The 16,390-nt window shown below is 35.3% G+C and overlaps 1 protein-coding gene across 4 annotated transcripts in view; it reads left to right on the plus strand.

Moving 5' to 3' along the window:
• Nav3 (neuron navigator 3) overlaps window positions 1-16,390 on the plus strand; it is a 772,995-nt gene that overhangs the window by 737,433 nt on the left and 19,172 nt on the right. For 3 of the 4 annotated variants that reach the window (XM_019209835.2, XM_010639521.2, XM_010639522.2), the window contains 7 exons: window positions 563-735; window positions 2,236-2,389; window positions 3,655-3,829; window positions 9,753-9,847; window positions 12,512-12,607; window positions 12,875-13,043; window positions 14,210-14,445. In XM_019209835.2, the coding sequence (XP_019065380.1) occupies window positions 563-735; window positions 2,236-2,389; window positions 3,655-3,829; window positions 9,753-9,847; window positions 12,512-12,607; window positions 12,875-13,043; window positions 14,210-14,445 (1,098 nt within the window). Of the gene's footprint in view, window positions 1-562; window positions 736-985; window positions 1,052-2,235; window positions 2,390-3,654; window positions 3,830-9,752; window positions 9,848-12,511; window positions 12,608-12,874; window positions 13,044-14,209; window positions 14,446-16,390 lie in introns of all 4 variants that reach the window. The other variant, XM_033763794.1, reaches the window with a different exon arrangement.

Genomic DNA, 16,390 nt, shown 5'->3' on the forward strand with positions numbered 1-16,390 from the left:
TTTTCTTTGTGTCTTTTTCATTTTAATCTTAAATTTTAAAGAGAAGTAAAACCACTTTATGAAAAGAGCTGCAGGGGATACCAATTCTGGTTTTGAATAGTCTGGGAATTGAAAATTTGAATAGAAAATCACAATTAATGAAGTGTTAGGTGAATTTGATTTCATTTTGCCTTTTAAGTTTGTACTGTCAGCAGGATATGACTTGATTGTAGCACTAAAGTGGCCATTTAAAACAAATTGCCTTGAAGAGAGAAGCATTGGGAATGGCGATCCCTTCAAGGTACTTAGTTTTAAATGAGTGCTCTGACAGCCATGCCCTTGACCTTGCACTATTTCAAAGCCTTCCATGTTTGCGCTGCGCTGCATTAATACAAGAATAAAAGGAATAAAAAAAACAACATGCAATGTCTTTTTATAAAGGATACTGTGCTGCAACTGTTAATACTGTGCTTATATATACTGACCCCAGGCAGTGGCTAGGATGGCACCTGCAAACTAACGCCTCCAACACAACCCCCCAAGTGCAAGCAGACAAGAAAGGTAATTTTTGTCCTCCTTTCAGCTAAGAAGCTCTTTCAAACAAGCCTTTGGAAAGAAAAAGTCCACCAAGCCTCCTTCCTCGCATTCCGACATTGAAGAGCTTACTGACTCATCCCTTCCTGCATCCCCCAAGCTGCCCCATAACGCTGGTGACTGTGGCTCAGCATCTATGAAGCCCTCTCATTCTGCCTCGGCGTAAGTCCCTCCCTTTGCAAAGTACTCACCAAGCCCATGTTTATGTTCTAAGTGCAACTGGCTGTACTTTTATCACTGCAGCACCAATTGCTTTCAAATCTTACTGAGCATCATAGGCAGTGTTTGTTTCGGTTTTATTTTTCTTACTAGAGTCAAATGTTTCTTGATCTCATTCTACACTTTTTCTAAGTCATGATTATTCTTCTTTTCACTTTCATTTGTCCGCGTATCTAACTGTGCATACATGCAGGTCTCCTCTTGTTTGGCCACCAAAGAAACGGCAAAATGGCCCTGTGATCTACAAGCATAGATCCCGGTAAAATGGTGTGATGCATGAAAACTACAAAGCTCCAAGTTCTAACCTGGCACTGTCAGCTTTGCTTTTTGTGAAATCATTTGCATGCATTTCTTCCACAAATTCCTCCTCTTTGTATTTTTCAACTAAAATTTAGTTTCTTAAAACTAACCTGTAATTCATTTTTCTTCCATTCTAGTAGATAAGCTAACAGAACATTTCTATCATAACCCAGTATTTGGTAGTACAAGAAAGAGCCCAGAATTTAGGATGTAGGAACATGCTTTGATGAGATAGATGATTCTCTTTCTTTTACTTACTGTTTATATCAGATTTTCCTGTGTAACCTGAAAATGACTATCACAGAAGTGTCATATGGAATGGTCACCATGCTGTGGCTACATCTTTTCATTACCCACGTGGACAGACACAAGTTATTTATATTTTGTGATCAACAACCTAGTTCTCAAATTTTAAATGGAAAAGACCCCAATTCATATCACACCAATTCTGATAGAAATTTACAAAGCTGCCCACTAAACAGATAAAAAGCAATGAAGTTATACTATACATGACTTTCCAATGGTGCGTTAGCTGTGCTCTCCTAAATCAGCTGAGCCTAACAAAAACATTGCATACCCCCACCCATTATTTAAATGTCTAAAACTAATATTGCTAATTATTTCCTACATTTATATTCAGTTTTCATGGTAACTAACGGAAGATATTGTTGGGGCAAATGAGGTTATTGATTACAGAATTTTGCAAAAGAAGCCATCAATATTTTGACCATATGATAACTCTTTTTTAAAAAAAAAGAATATTTTACATGTTGCAAATGGATTTCTAAGTTCCTCAAAAAATATGGAATGAAATATAGTAACGTTATGATTCATCTGCCCTGTAAATATTAGAAACCTAGGAATTTAAAAGAAAACTTTATACTATATTTTATAGAAATAGACTGTTTTTAAACCTCAGAGTATAGAAGGAAAGATTAAAAGAAAAAGGCAGCTACTTTCAGTTTTGAACTTATGAATATGTTCCTGTTGTGAAAACTTTCTGTTTTTCTCTAGGTTTTCCCAGTAGCAAATAATTTCTGTACTGCTGGATAATAATGCAGCTCAGCCTTTTAAAAAGGCATTGCTTTTTCTAATCTGCTGGCTTCCTCAGACCACAAATGTTGTGTTTCTTTCTTTCTTCAGGATCTGTGAGTGCACAGAGGCTGAAGCGGAGATAATTCTTCAGCTGAAAAGTGAGCTCAGAGAAAAGGAATTAAAATTAACAGATATTCGGCTGGAGGCGCTCAGCTCTGCTCATCATCTGGATCAGATCCGGGAAGCCATGAACCGGATGCAGGTCAGTGCTGAAGCACCTTCAGGGAACAGGATGGAGAGAGAAAAACGCTGCTTTTTCCTCTTAGCTTTTAAACAATAAATTCCACTTTTAAACCCACTATGGAAATAACACTCTTCGCAACTTAGTTCTTAATACTAAATGAGGAATTTTCTTAAATCCAGAGTTGGAAGTGGAAAGACCACGTGGCCATTTGTACTCAGATCAAGGACCATTCAAGATAGTTGGACTAGGGATTGGGTTCAGACTGTGAGCTGGTTTTACAGAAACAATTATAATCCTTTCTCTTCACTTTTCAATAAATTCTCCTTACGTTGGCTGTTTTAAGAAATGCTCTTGTTAAATCTGACTTTCAAATATCTTCACCTCTTTTCTTTTGAAAAATGAAAATAATGAGGAAACTACAGAAATTCAACACAATCTTTCTGAATATGGAAGTAAAAGTGATTTAGAATGCCATCTGTAAAAGTAAAGCTTTTGTGTTATTTGGAAGCATCTAAAAGCTAAATTCAGAACCAGCCTGAGCTCAGACTGATTTCATTTTATTATTTGTAAACCAGTAATTACTTGGTTCTACAGACAGCTGAAATAGGAAAACCTCACCAGTAGTGCTTGCTTTGGAAGTACATATAGTAAAAGAAAAGCTTGCTTCCGAGCAGACTCAACTACTACTGAACGTATTCATGAAAAGACATTTGTTGTTTTAGGAGCTGAGTGTCCTATTTTGAAAAAACAAAAACTTTTTTACACATTAGCTAGGATGCTGGAGTAATTTTATATCACTTTATTGATACAACTTTTGTTTTGCTCAGTTTCTCTATTCTCCATGAATTTACAGAGTTATGAGGGCCATTATTTGCCAATGAGATTTTAGTATCACATTAATATGAAAATGTTAGGAACCATATATACAGTTACAGTATTCTTAATTCATTGAGGCCATGTCCTTCTGGAAAATAGGACTGCATGCACAGCTCAGTATAGAGTATTAAGCCTCACACAGGTGAGACCTTGGATTTTATTCCCAGAACCACAAAAATTATTACTACTAATAGTAATTCTGTCTATATTTGTGATTACAGGAACATAAATGTGAGAGATAGAAGGGGTTAACTTTCCTTCTTTAGATGTAAATTGTTTCCATAATTTATTTATTTAAGATATCACATGCTTTATTTAACAGAAAATTAATTAACTCTACTACAAACCTCGGTGGCATTTTCTCAAACTAGCCTCAATTTTTTTCATGCTTTCCATCTTCATAACAGAATGAAATCGAAATACTGAAGGCTGAAAATGACCGGTTGAAGGCTGAAACTGGCAACACTGCTAAGCCTCGTCGGCCTCCGTCAGAGTCCGCCAGTAGCACGTCCTCCTCCTCCTCCCGGCAGTCACTGGGGCTTTCTCTCAACAACCTGAACATCACGGAGTCTGTCACCTCAGGTGATTCACTACGCTTGCCGGCCTGGCTCAGCCTTCCCACGGCCTGCAGAGATAGGAGAAAGCCAGAATGTAGAGAAACAAATATTCCATTGTGTATAATGTATTAACATTCGCCCTCAAAAATAGTCTCAGTATTTTTCTTATAAATGAATCCTACTTTTAATTTTGAATGGATATTCTATGAAACTGAATCTTAGAGATACAGGTTTCTAATGATTTTTAAAAATCACTTCTTCTCCGGAACTATTTTCTCCATGATTATGAATAGAATGAAGAAAATAATAAATGATCTGAATGATATTCATTAGTTTTCATGAATATAATAGCAACTCCATGCTGTTTAATAGAGTTTTCAGTGTACTAAGCCTATTTCTAAATTCGACGAGGTGTCACCCTGCATGATGTTATGGAGGGAAAACATAATGCTTCTACCTCACCCAGGCTGCAGCTCTATTAAATTTTCAACACACAAAGATAACCTGGTGGATTCTGTTGTATTCAGCAGTACTAATGATGGAACATGGGTACAGTTTTGATTCAGTTGCAAATATTGTCAGATGACACAATTTTATCTTACTATCTCATGAAATATTCAATTATAAAATAGAAGTGCTCCTACTGTATTGAATCATTTTATGGATGTTAAAATTTTAGTTTAGGAAACGTTTACATGAGGATCTGTAGTAATTTCAGAGCACAACCACCAGGTGACGCTAGACACCAATAATATACATGTCCTTGGGTAGATTTAGATTCCATTGTAGAATTGAAACACCGGCTTGGTTGTCTTAAGTCGTAGGGAATTAATTATAGGAGGAAAAGTAGAAGAAAGAGGAAGGAACAAATAAAGGAAATGACAGTTTCTGACACCAAATAAATTTTAATAAAATAGTTTTCAAATAAATCATTTTTAAAACTGCTATTGTGATATCCTTCATAATATAAAATGTAAATAGTGCAAATATATACTCACCTTGATCTTACTGCAGAAAGACAAACTAGAGCTTCTTGTAATTCATGAAAACAATGTTCATAAACATTTTGGTCCTTATCTTATTTCTCCCAAATAAGGTACAGAGGACCTTTTCCTTAAATTTTCAGGGTTTTTGTTTCTTGTTTTTTCCTCCCTCCCTCCCTCCTTCCTTCCCTCCTTCTTTTTTTCCTTCCATTTTTGTTCCAGGACTTGTTTCCTCAGGTGTTCATCCTGTCAATATATTGTAAGCAGAGAAGATCCACAATGGTTCATGATGTAATCCTCCCAGTGTCAATAAGAGAATTCAGAATAAGCATATGGCTGAAAGAAATAACAGCAAAATGTCCTAAACAGGAGAGATAGAGTCCTTTGAAACCATTATCTTATAGGCTCTTAATAGTAGGTATTGTTGAAGCCCGATTCTGCAGATGAGGAATCTAACCAGTTATTAATTAGTAACATTAGAACCTAGGTTTGGGATGATTCTACTATTAGATTTTTAAACCATTGCATTAATTTGCTTCAGGCCACATACGCAAAGGCCAAGGACAGTCCTTCACTGACTTGACAATTAATATTTACCCCACTTGTCTTAGTCACTTTTCTCTTTGCTAGAACAAAATACCTGAGACCCGAGTTAAAGGAGGAAGGGTTTATTTAGCTTCCAATTTGTAGAGGTTTCAGTCCATAGTCAGCTGGCTCCAAGGCAGGATGGCATGGCAGAGGGGCATCACAGAGGAGAAACAGTTCATGGCATGGCAGGTAGAAAGCAGAGGGCAGCCCATCTGCCTTTCCCTTTTATCCCATCCAGGATACCAGCCTAGCTTTTGCCACCCAGAACTACACTAATTCCACTCAAGGGACTAATATACTACCATACATCCTTGGTTCACACATTCACACACTCTAGTTCACCCACCTATGACTTCAAGAGGCTTTGAGAGGACATCTAGTTACAAGCCATAACACCACTATTGTCAGGAGAAATTTCATATTTTAAGTTTCGTTTTGAAGAGTTAGTATGACAAGGAAGGAATGACACATTCCAAGGAACACTTGAGCCGAAGTGGGGATCAGCATTCGGGATCTACACCCTGCCGTGTACTACTGCCTACTTCACCATTATTTGCTAGCACGCCCTGCCTTCCTTGGCTTCGTATATTAAGGCTGTTGTGCCTGTGCTTGTTGATTGAGCCTCTTTTCTTGAGTTTTCAATTACCCAGTACTTTTCAGCCTTTTGAAGTTATACAAACATTGCCTCTTCAAGGAAGCCTTCCAGGACTACACATTACACATCACTCTCTCCCTTTGACTACTATTTCATTGCCTTTTGTTTTAAGCAGAGTACTTAATAAGTTCTGATATTATTATTGAAATATTTATAATGATATTTCTGATATTATTATTGATATTACCTTATTGAAAATGTACATACTAAAAAAACAGATAATTCCTTTTTCTTTTCACTTTGGTATTTATTCCCAGTGCCTAGCATACTTTTTGAGATCTTTTTTCTTTATAAGTATTTGCTAAATGTTTATGAACATTTATATCTTTTATTCTTAATAAGTACTTGGTGAATGTTTATGGATATTTGTGAGCAACTGAACAAACATTAAAGTGGTAATTTGATCAAGAGCTAAAAGTTTAGGTATGAAGTACCAATAGTAAACTACTCTAAAGATCTAAAATTCGGAACAAAAGTATTAAAATAATACCTGAGGAAGAAGCCTTTTAAAATTGAGACAATGTATGGGGTACATCATGGTAATTCATTCCATGTGTACAGTGTGTTTTAATCAAATCAGGTGCTAAGAATTTCCATTTCTCCAACTGTAATCTGTGTGTGCATATATGTGTGTGTGTGTATTTTGTTTATTTTTGGTGTTGGTAGCGACTGAACTCAGAGCTTTGCACCTACTAAGCTAGCCATCTACCACTGAGCCACAACTGCAGCCCTATTTAAATTTTATTTTGAGGCAGAGTTTCACAAGTTGCCCAGCTGAACTCAAATTTACAATTTTCCTCATTCATCCTCCCAAGTAGCAGGGATTATAGTACAAGGATTATAGTTATTCTACTGTGCTAAAGAAGAATCAGAAGGGCTTCCTCTAGAGTTTGATTGTTGAGTGGAATAGGTAAAAATAAGTAAAGATTTCACGGATACTAATCTGCAAAAATAGTTAAATTGTAGTACAGGTGATTGCTTTTGATAATTTAAAAAAATTCTAGCGAAAATCTAAATAATCTTCCTCAAGCTCTAAAACTTATAGCTATATAGTCTTACGGCATAGTTGAATTACTCAGCTTTCTTGCTGATGAGGCACAATACTTGAAAAGCACAACTTAAAGGAGTAGAAGTTTAATTAGCTCATGGTGTCAGGAGGCTCAGTCTATGCTGGGCTGGCTCTGAGACAGAAGCTTCCTGGCACTAGCGTATGGCAGAGCAAGGCTGCTCATTTCACAGTGGGCTGGGAAGCCAAGCTGGGGAACCATGCCAGAGATGAATGGGACATAGGTAGCACCCGAGATCACACCTCTGTGACCCGCCCTGTACCCGGGAGCATGCTTCGCTAATCTGCTAGGGCTTTTCTTAACCCAATGAAGGGAACATAGCAACAAAATGACATATGTGCAGTTATTAACAAAATGGAGACCATGCTGTTTTCAGGAGCCCTCTTGTTAAATAGTTCTTTGTATGATGCTGCACCACAGCCTTTGTCTCTCTAACATGAACATTGGAGCAACTGACTCAGCTCGTCACCAGGTACATATACCCTTTAGCACATAACTAAGTGTCCCTTCATCCACAAAACACTGGCTGCATATTAAGCACGACTCAATAATAGCATCACTATTGATAGCACATATAGATTGACATTAATCTGGCATAGTGTACTTTGGAAATCGATCTGATATATCTTGAAAATTACCCCTCAGACACTTTTTATCTTATTGAGTTTATTGGTACTTTTTAAGCATACAATGCAGTTATATTCATCATTGGGAGTTTGCACCTTTACATGACAGGTCTTGGTTCTCATTTTTCCCCATATCCCTGCCCTCCCTTCACCCCCTCCATACTCCCCTATTTACAGAGACTTTGTTTCCATTTTTTCCTTTTCTCATATTTTTTCTTGTCCCTTCTTTTCTTTCCCCTACACCTTTAGCCCTTTTCTTCCCATTTCACATTACCAGTTGTACAATCTGGATCTTATGTACACTTTTAGTTTTTCACACCAGAGGAACTATTCAGTATTTACACATGTGTGACTTTTTTATTTCACTTAAGACTACATCCTCAATATGCATCCATTTTCCTATAAATGACTCTAGTTTCTCATTCTTTATGGCTTTATGGAGTAGTATTCCATTTTATAGAAAAACCACATCTTCTTTATCCAGTCTACAGCTGATGGGCAATTGGGCTGTTTCCAAGTTTTAGCTATTACAAACTGTGCCGCTATAAACATGGGTGTGCATATATCGCTGTGGTATTATTCTTTTAATTCTTTTGGAAAGATAACACACAGAGGGATAGCTGGGTCAAATGGAACCTCTAATCATAGTTCTTTGAGGTATCTCCATACTGATTTCCATAGTGGTTGCACCAGTCTGCACTCCCACCAACAATGGAGAAGGGTTCCTTTCTCTCCACAACCCCGCCAACATTTGTTATTGGTTGATTTCTTGATAGCAGCCATTCTTTATGGGGTGAGGTGGAATCTCAGTGTTGTTTTCATCTGCATCTCTCGAATGACCAGTGATGTTGAACATTTTTTCATGTATTTCTTTACTGCTTTTACTTCTTTGTTCCTCAGACACATTTAAAATCTAGCATTTTGTTTTTATAATTTTTAAAAACTTTTATTAGTACATGTTTGTAGTACATAATAATTACATTCACTGTAGGGGATTGATACATGTAGATAATACATTTCAATTCTTTTTTTCCCCTTTCCTCTTCCCCCCTTTTGTTTTGGCAGCGTCAGATTCATTCATTATAAGACCTCATAAAATTAATTATACGGATCAAAAACTAGATTAATAGGCCAAAGAACATATAACACAAGTAAGATAAATTTAGATACATTGTCTAGGCTGGATTATAATACCTTTTTTTCCCTCTCTCTTTTTTCCTGTTTATATATACTTTTTTCATATAGGAGAAACCATATAATATTTAAGCTTGTGTATCTGAGTTAAGTTTAGCTAACTTTATCGCACTTTTCTTGCTTTTAGACTATCACTCTCTAAATGCTATTTGGGTTTTGCAATTATTAGCATAAAGGATACAGGAGAGTGATAATTAATATATTTCTGGGGGGAAGTATAATTCAGTAACTATCTAATAATGGTGGATATAAGGCAAGCAGTGCCACAGCTGTGTAGGTACCAAACTCTTGAAAATAATTTCAGTTGACAGTCAATCTCAACTCCTTTGCATTCTTAAATTGCATGGGTATTGAGCTTGGATAGTTTAGTTTAGATAGAAAAATTGGGCTGCTTGCTGTTCAGTTACAGTTATCATGGTGATTCAATATTGCCCAGGTATTATTCAGACCTGTTTACAATAGGGGAAAAAAATCTCTTATTTCCTCATCTAAAGGCAGTGGCCCAACACGGGTGAAGATCACTGGAAGCAGAAATGTGTTCTGAGATTGAGGCATTAACCCAATCATATAATTCATCTTTTTTTGATTTTTTGGGTACTGGGGGGATCAAACTCAGGACCTTGTGCTTGCAAGGCAGGCGCAGTGCCACTGAGCTAAATCCCAGCCCGTATTCATATTTTTTGAAAGCTGAGGTGTTTCAAACCAGTTAGGCTAGAATGGGAAGCAGATTTCCCTGAACAACAACAACAACAAAAACCTGTAAGAAAACAGAAATGATAAACAAATCTGAGCTAATGGTGCCCTGTGGTTTGTGTGTTTCTTTAAAATTGAATAGATATTTTGCTAGATGATGCTGGTGAAGCTGGACATAAAGATGGCCGCAGTGTGAAGATTGTTGTCTCCATAAGCAAGGGCTATGGTCAGGCAAAGGTATGTGTTTAATCTTATATCCTTTTTATAGAAAATGAGAATGCCTATGAATTAAATGTATTCTGTATTTGAATATTCATTCTGCTAGATATCCTATCACAGGTGTTTGCCTTAGCATTGGAATGATGTAAGTTAATTATATAAGCTAAAAACACACTGATAATTAAAAATTGCACTACCGTATAGCTGTAAATGTGTCTCACATATATCACGTGTTCATTCTCTGAAAACAATATGTCAGCACCTCCCCATTTCTAAAAGTTAGAAAAATAAATATTTGCTTTCTTTGACATAAAGATCTTGTTTATTACACTCTTTCAGAGACACCTGTATCTTACAGGTAGTGTTTATGATGTACAGTAACTTATCACTAGAGCTGTCCATATGGCCTTTGTACAGTGAAAAGACTATATAGTAAATGACACTGCAGACATGAGAAGGACATATTCTACTGGCATCCCTACATGAAATCTCTGATGCTCCCTTTACGCATGAGTTTTAAGCAGGGTCCCAGCTCATCAGGCAAGCATTTCAACTCAGGAGATCTGAACACTGCCTTCAAATTGGCAGTGCCATTTGAGTCTACCATATTTTAAAAGCTAAGAAGATTTCTTTGGTTGAAATTTTAGTTGAGTAGCCAAGAATACAAATTTGTACGTATATAATCTTTCTCTTTTAAACAATAATACCAGAATCCTTCAGAAATTTAAAATAATTCAATTACTAATGTTGAAATGTGACGGAGCACTTCTGAATTTTCACAGAGAGCAAATGTTCTAAGGAATCCAAAGCCATAAACTTTCTGCTTGAGTGGCAGATTTGTTCCTATTTCTCCCAAGTGGGTCTTCGCATCTAATTGTCTTGGTGGAACGTAAACTAACTCTAATTTAAAAGCAGCTGTTCTCAAACGCTGTTGTGTACCCATTTTGACTTCACTATAAATGTGTTGAAAATAAGTTTTCATTTTCAGAATCATTATAAAAGACAATGTGTTTGAACAGTTTTGTTTCCTAGTAAACCTTCTAAGAAAGAAACCATCTTCATTTCCTAGTGCTGTCATACCAGAATATTATGGGAAAGGTAGTTAAAGTACCATAATTATTATTTTTTTTACAGTTTCAGAGATTAACAAAGTCCAAGATTGAGGTTCTGGCAGATGTGGTTTCAGGAAAGGGCTCTCTCCTGGGTCTATGCATGGTCAACTTCTTGATATGTTTTCAAAAGACCTTGCCTCCAAGCCTTAGAGGGAGAAGAACAGAGGGCACCCTAGTGGCATTATTCTCTGCACAAAAGCCTCATAACTCACACTCTAGTTAAACTAACTAATCTAACTCTAATGAACGCCTAAAAGACCCTACTATCTTCAAATACCACCACTGAGAGTTAGGACTTTAGCATATGAGTGGATGAGTGGGGTGGGAAGAACTACAAACATTTAGCCCATAGTAAGAGAAAAAAAGAAAAAGCAACACAATCTTTCAGCTTTGAATTTCTCAACTATTTCTGCAAAAAGTGTTGGCTTCTAAGTTAGGTGATATCTCAATAATGGCGGTAGTTATTTACATTTATAGGGTTAAATATTACAAGTGAAGAAATTGAGAATGTGAGCCAGATAAGTGGTTCACCAAAGGTCACATTTCTTCATTAGGTAATAGTAATTGTGTAGAATTCATGTTGTATAATACTTGGTCAGTGTCTACTACCCTTTAATGGCCACTTAAGTGGTGACTAATTGTATCTGCTGGTATAGCAGTCATTATTTCATGTAACTATTTCCGATCTACATACAAGAAATCAGTTAAACTACAAATTTTAAGCTGTTTGCATTTCTAGTACTTCTAGAAATTCCTCAAAATTCCATCCTATAAAACTATAGAGTTGAGACCATTACTTATATTATAAAAATATACTTTGCTTTGTTAAATGAGTTCTGTCATTTTCTCCGGCAAGGTCTTCTCCACAGTAAGTTTCATGATAAATTCAAAATTTGTTCTGTTTGTAAATTTGAAGATATCATACTATCATGAATTATATTTATTTTATTATTATTTGTTTGTTTGTTTGTTTATATCAGGGATTGAACTCTGGTCCTTGAGCTTGTTAGGCAGGCAGCGGAACCACTGAGCTAAATCCCCAGCCCATGAATTATATTTCTTAATGCTGGATTGAATTAAAATTTTAAAATTTTACAACTGAGTATTGGGCCTATTGAAGATGAGATCTGCTTATTGAGCTATGAAGTTCTGGGATTCAGATGATCTCGTGCTATTTTGTTTTTCTTACCCTTTCCCTCCTACCAAGTTCCTTTCTTAGGAATGGACCCACAGCATTAAAATGCAAGATTATTCTCTGATTGCTTTCCCCTTTTTCTTCTACTGAACATGTCATGAATAAATTTTTCTAAACAAACAACTTCATCTAATTTCTTACTTACTTGCTATTTCTTTCTTGCTTGCTGTTACTTTATTTATTTGGTTCTTTCATTTGCTGAGTATTATATAACACACTGTATCTGTTAAAATAGAACACACAACCACAGGCTTAATGAATTCTAGTTTAAATGAATTCTTTAGTAATCACCAATTACATTAAGTTTTAGTAGAAAATATGCCAATAAAATAAGATACAAACATTTTTATCTTACTTTATTGTGTTCTGATTAAGGATCAGAAGTCTCAGGAATATTTGATTGGATCCATCGGTGTTAGTGGAAAAACCAAATGGGATGTCTTAGATGGTGTAATTAGACGACTCTTTAAGGTAAGTCATACAAGATATCCTGACACTACTTTTCATGTGTTTCTTTTTAGATGACATCCTTAACTCTAATAGTGTAAATAATTCTGATTGTCTTATTTATTTAAACTAAACAAAGCTTTCTTCTCTTGTACTGCTTGAAATGATCAGTTCTCGTATTACTCATCTCTAAAATTTGTTACATCTATCTTTATCTTCCCATGAGTTTTATGTTTATTATAGATGGTTGGACCTTTATTTCATCTTATTTTTGTGTGTGCACTGTTTCAGGAATATGTGTTCCGAATTGATACAACTGCTAGCCTTGGTCTGAGCTCTGACTGCATTGCTAATTACTGTATAGGAGACTTAATTAGATCCCATAACTTAGAAGTGCCTGAACTGCTGCCTTGTGGATACCTTGTTGGAGATAATAACACCATCACTGTGAACTTAAAAGGTAAAAGTGAAAGTGAAAAGAAAGCATAGTTGTAACTGTTTAAGAAAATCTTCCCCTTTTTTTCAGTTTCCCTTTAATTGTTCATGTTCATAAATTATGTTAATCACTTTAATATTTTTGGTATAGAATGGCCCTGCTGATTTTTTTAAATAATTAAAATCTTACTAAAAGTGCTAAAATCTGAGGAAATTAATTTTTTTGAATTCTGGGATGTGAAACAAAACACAATTCGGAGTATTCCCTAAGACTGGCAGAAAGATGTGATTTAGGGAATTTCAAAATTCTAGATGTTTCTCCAGTCTCATCTTTGACTAGAGGAGCACTCAATTTTTTTTTTATTCCAAGAAATATATTTATCAGTGTGTCTTTTATTTAAGAACACGTCTACTCTAAATAACCACTGGGAATAGTAAATGGAAGTTAAGAATTGAGAATGAAAAGTTCTGCTTTCTTTGCTTTTGGCTGATGTGATTGATTATAGTCTAATGTAACACCGGATGCATACGTCTCCATAATTCCCTGTTTGTATATGTTTGAGAGTCACAATGAATTTATATAAACTGGGTTAATACAGGAATTCACCAATATTTGACTTTATGATTAAGACAATTGGATTAGTGAAAAAGAGATATACCATAGCTCCCTTCCTCATTCTTTGCTAAATGTCAGAATTTGTATTCTTCAAAAACTGAAGTGGTTATGCAGCTGGGATGTATAATGAGAAATAGATGGTAATAAAGAGAAAAGAAAGAGTTCAACAGACAGATAACAAACAGTGACACATGGCCATATTGCGTAAACTTCATATTTATTCTTAACAAAACTATCTACTGTCAAAGGAAAGGAATATTTTGTACCAGAATTTATAATGCTTTCACTTCTCTCTGGAAACGTAAGTGGAAAACAAGAAGTAGTTAGCAGAGGCAAGCCTGAACAAAAGGAAGCAGTTTTCTTTCATTTGGATCTTCACGCTGCCTTCTTTCTGATGTATTTTTCTGTCTCAAGATGTCCACACATCTGTGGGATGGAAACATCTAAAATTACTTTTTAAGGACTGCATTCCTATGACTAATGAAGCTCTCTTGCTGGTTGACACTATATTTTTTTTAAATTCTAGCTTATGGAAAACAATAAGGCATACTGTTTTCTTTGTTTTCTTCCTTCAGGAGTAGAAGAAAACAGTTTGGATAGTTTTGTTTTTGATACACTGATTCCTAAACCAATTACCCAAAGGTACTTTAACTTGTTGATGGAGCATCACAGAATTATACTCTCAGGACCAAGTGGTACTGGAAAGACCTATTTAGCAAACAGACTTGCTGAATATGTTATAACCAAATCTGGGAGGAAAAAAACAGAGCATGCTATTGCCACTTTTAATGTGGACCACAAGTCAAGTAAGGTAAGTCACAGTTCTAAGAGGACAGCTACTATTTATCTACAAGCATCTTAAGTAGTCAAGTTTTAAGGCTGTATGACATTTCCATATTGTACAAGGAAAAATATCTATCTCATCACTAAACTTATAATCTAGTAAGGGAACAAATTTTGCTTTATAAATTTGGAGAAAGCTACTGTTTTTTTCAAAATAATAATAATAATAATAATAATAATAATAATAATAATTAGTTACCAAGTACTCAAAAGGCATTGGGGTAATACAGAATAAAACAACAGAGCCCTTATCTGGTTTTCTTAGATAATCCTTTAGAAGGTGCTGGAGTGAAAGATATGTGTACTGAGGTATGGGAGAAACAGAAAAAAAAATGACTATATCTAATAACCAGCATTTTATAAAAAGGCAGTATTTGGTCTGAGTATCAGTAAGTCAAAATTAACTGGAACTTTGCAGCAGTGGCGATCTGGCATTAATTCAACTATTCTGGGATCTCAACAATTTGCTTACACTGCATCTCTATTTAAGAACTGTGTTTAAGAACCATAGGAAACTGAATGGTGTTTATTTCACCACCTACCAAGGTCTAGTATGCTGTCTTTATCAGCCTGAGCATTCATACTTTATAGCCTCTATAAGGGCTATAAAACCTACCCAGTAGTTTTATACATACTATGCAAAATGAAGAATTCTAAAGAAGGAAACTGATACGGGAAACAGGTTCCTAAAGGTAAACTATTTTTACTAGTTATATTTATTAAAGTCTGAGTCAATGCCACCTAAGATTCTCTTGAGAACTTCAACTGTTATAAGTAACAACCTCGGGGATTTTTTTTTTTTTTGAAGTTAACCTGGTTAGATGATCTAAAGTGATCCATTATCTCAGAAATGTCAGGTCTGCGCATTTTCAGGAATAAATATGCTCCCCCCAAACCTATTGGATTCTTGAAATAAACCTGACATACAGCACAGTGAAGAAAAAGTTCCTAGTGCAGTAGTTCTTTCTGTCCTTAACACTGATTACTTGTGCGATTTAGGGTCTATTACGAAATTTGCTTGTGCTTTTCATTCTGTTTTCTCATCTGTACAATGTGGGAAAATAAGGTTATTTTAAAGTGTAAATAAGTGCATTTGTGTGTGTGTGCACACACGTGTGTATGTGAGAGAAGCACAAGTAACAAGCACAATACAGTTTACTTGGATTCACTGATTATACACTAATACACACACCCCTATGGTCAAAATTACCTGGCATGTTTTCTTTAAAACAACAATGATAGAGCATAATGGAATATCTCAAAAGTTAAATAAGTGCAAACCATAGATTCTGAGTATTTGTCTGGAACTCAGCACTATTTTATTAAATTATGATTGAGCCATTCATTGTCACTTCATCTAAAGAGGCATAAAACCAGAGGTAAAATACTTGACTCTTCTTTAAACCAAGTTGAAAGAACACAATTGTTTGTGTTAGCCTACACATTTAATACCTCTTGTGATCAGGTCTTCTTATATCTTTACATAAGAGACTTTTAAAACATTATTTTTCTTTTCAGAAAAAAAAGATGAAAAAATTGAGGTCTCTCTTAGGTATCCTTGGGATCTCTTTTGTTTTTTCCTCAATGTTGATATACAAGAACTCTATATAACTTTTTGGAATTAAAAAAAATGATTAGAAAATAAGTGTGAAACAATTTTTTTAGAGGAGATCAAGACATATTGATAAAGCTGGAGATCACCTAAAATCAATGCTTAAATTAAGTACATGTTGAACAGGGATTTAGCTCAGTGGTGCCACACCTGCCTTGCAAGCACAATGTCCTGAGTTCAATCCCTGGTATAAAAAAAAAAAAATTTAAATACATGTAGATCTGCTTCAAGCTTCATTAGAAGGTAATTTGATACACTAAAATAAAAAAGTAATTTTCATTAGTTACAAAATATATCTCCC

The sequence above is a fragment of the Fukomys damarensis genome, unplaced genomic scaffold, assembly GCF_012274545.1.
Source record: "Fukomys damarensis isolate Sample0158 unplaced genomic scaffold, DMR_v1.0_HiC HiC_scaffold_15, whole genome shotgun sequence".
Taxonomy (NCBI): domain Eukaryota; kingdom Metazoa; phylum Chordata; class Mammalia; order Rodentia; family Bathyergidae; genus Fukomys; species Fukomys damarensis.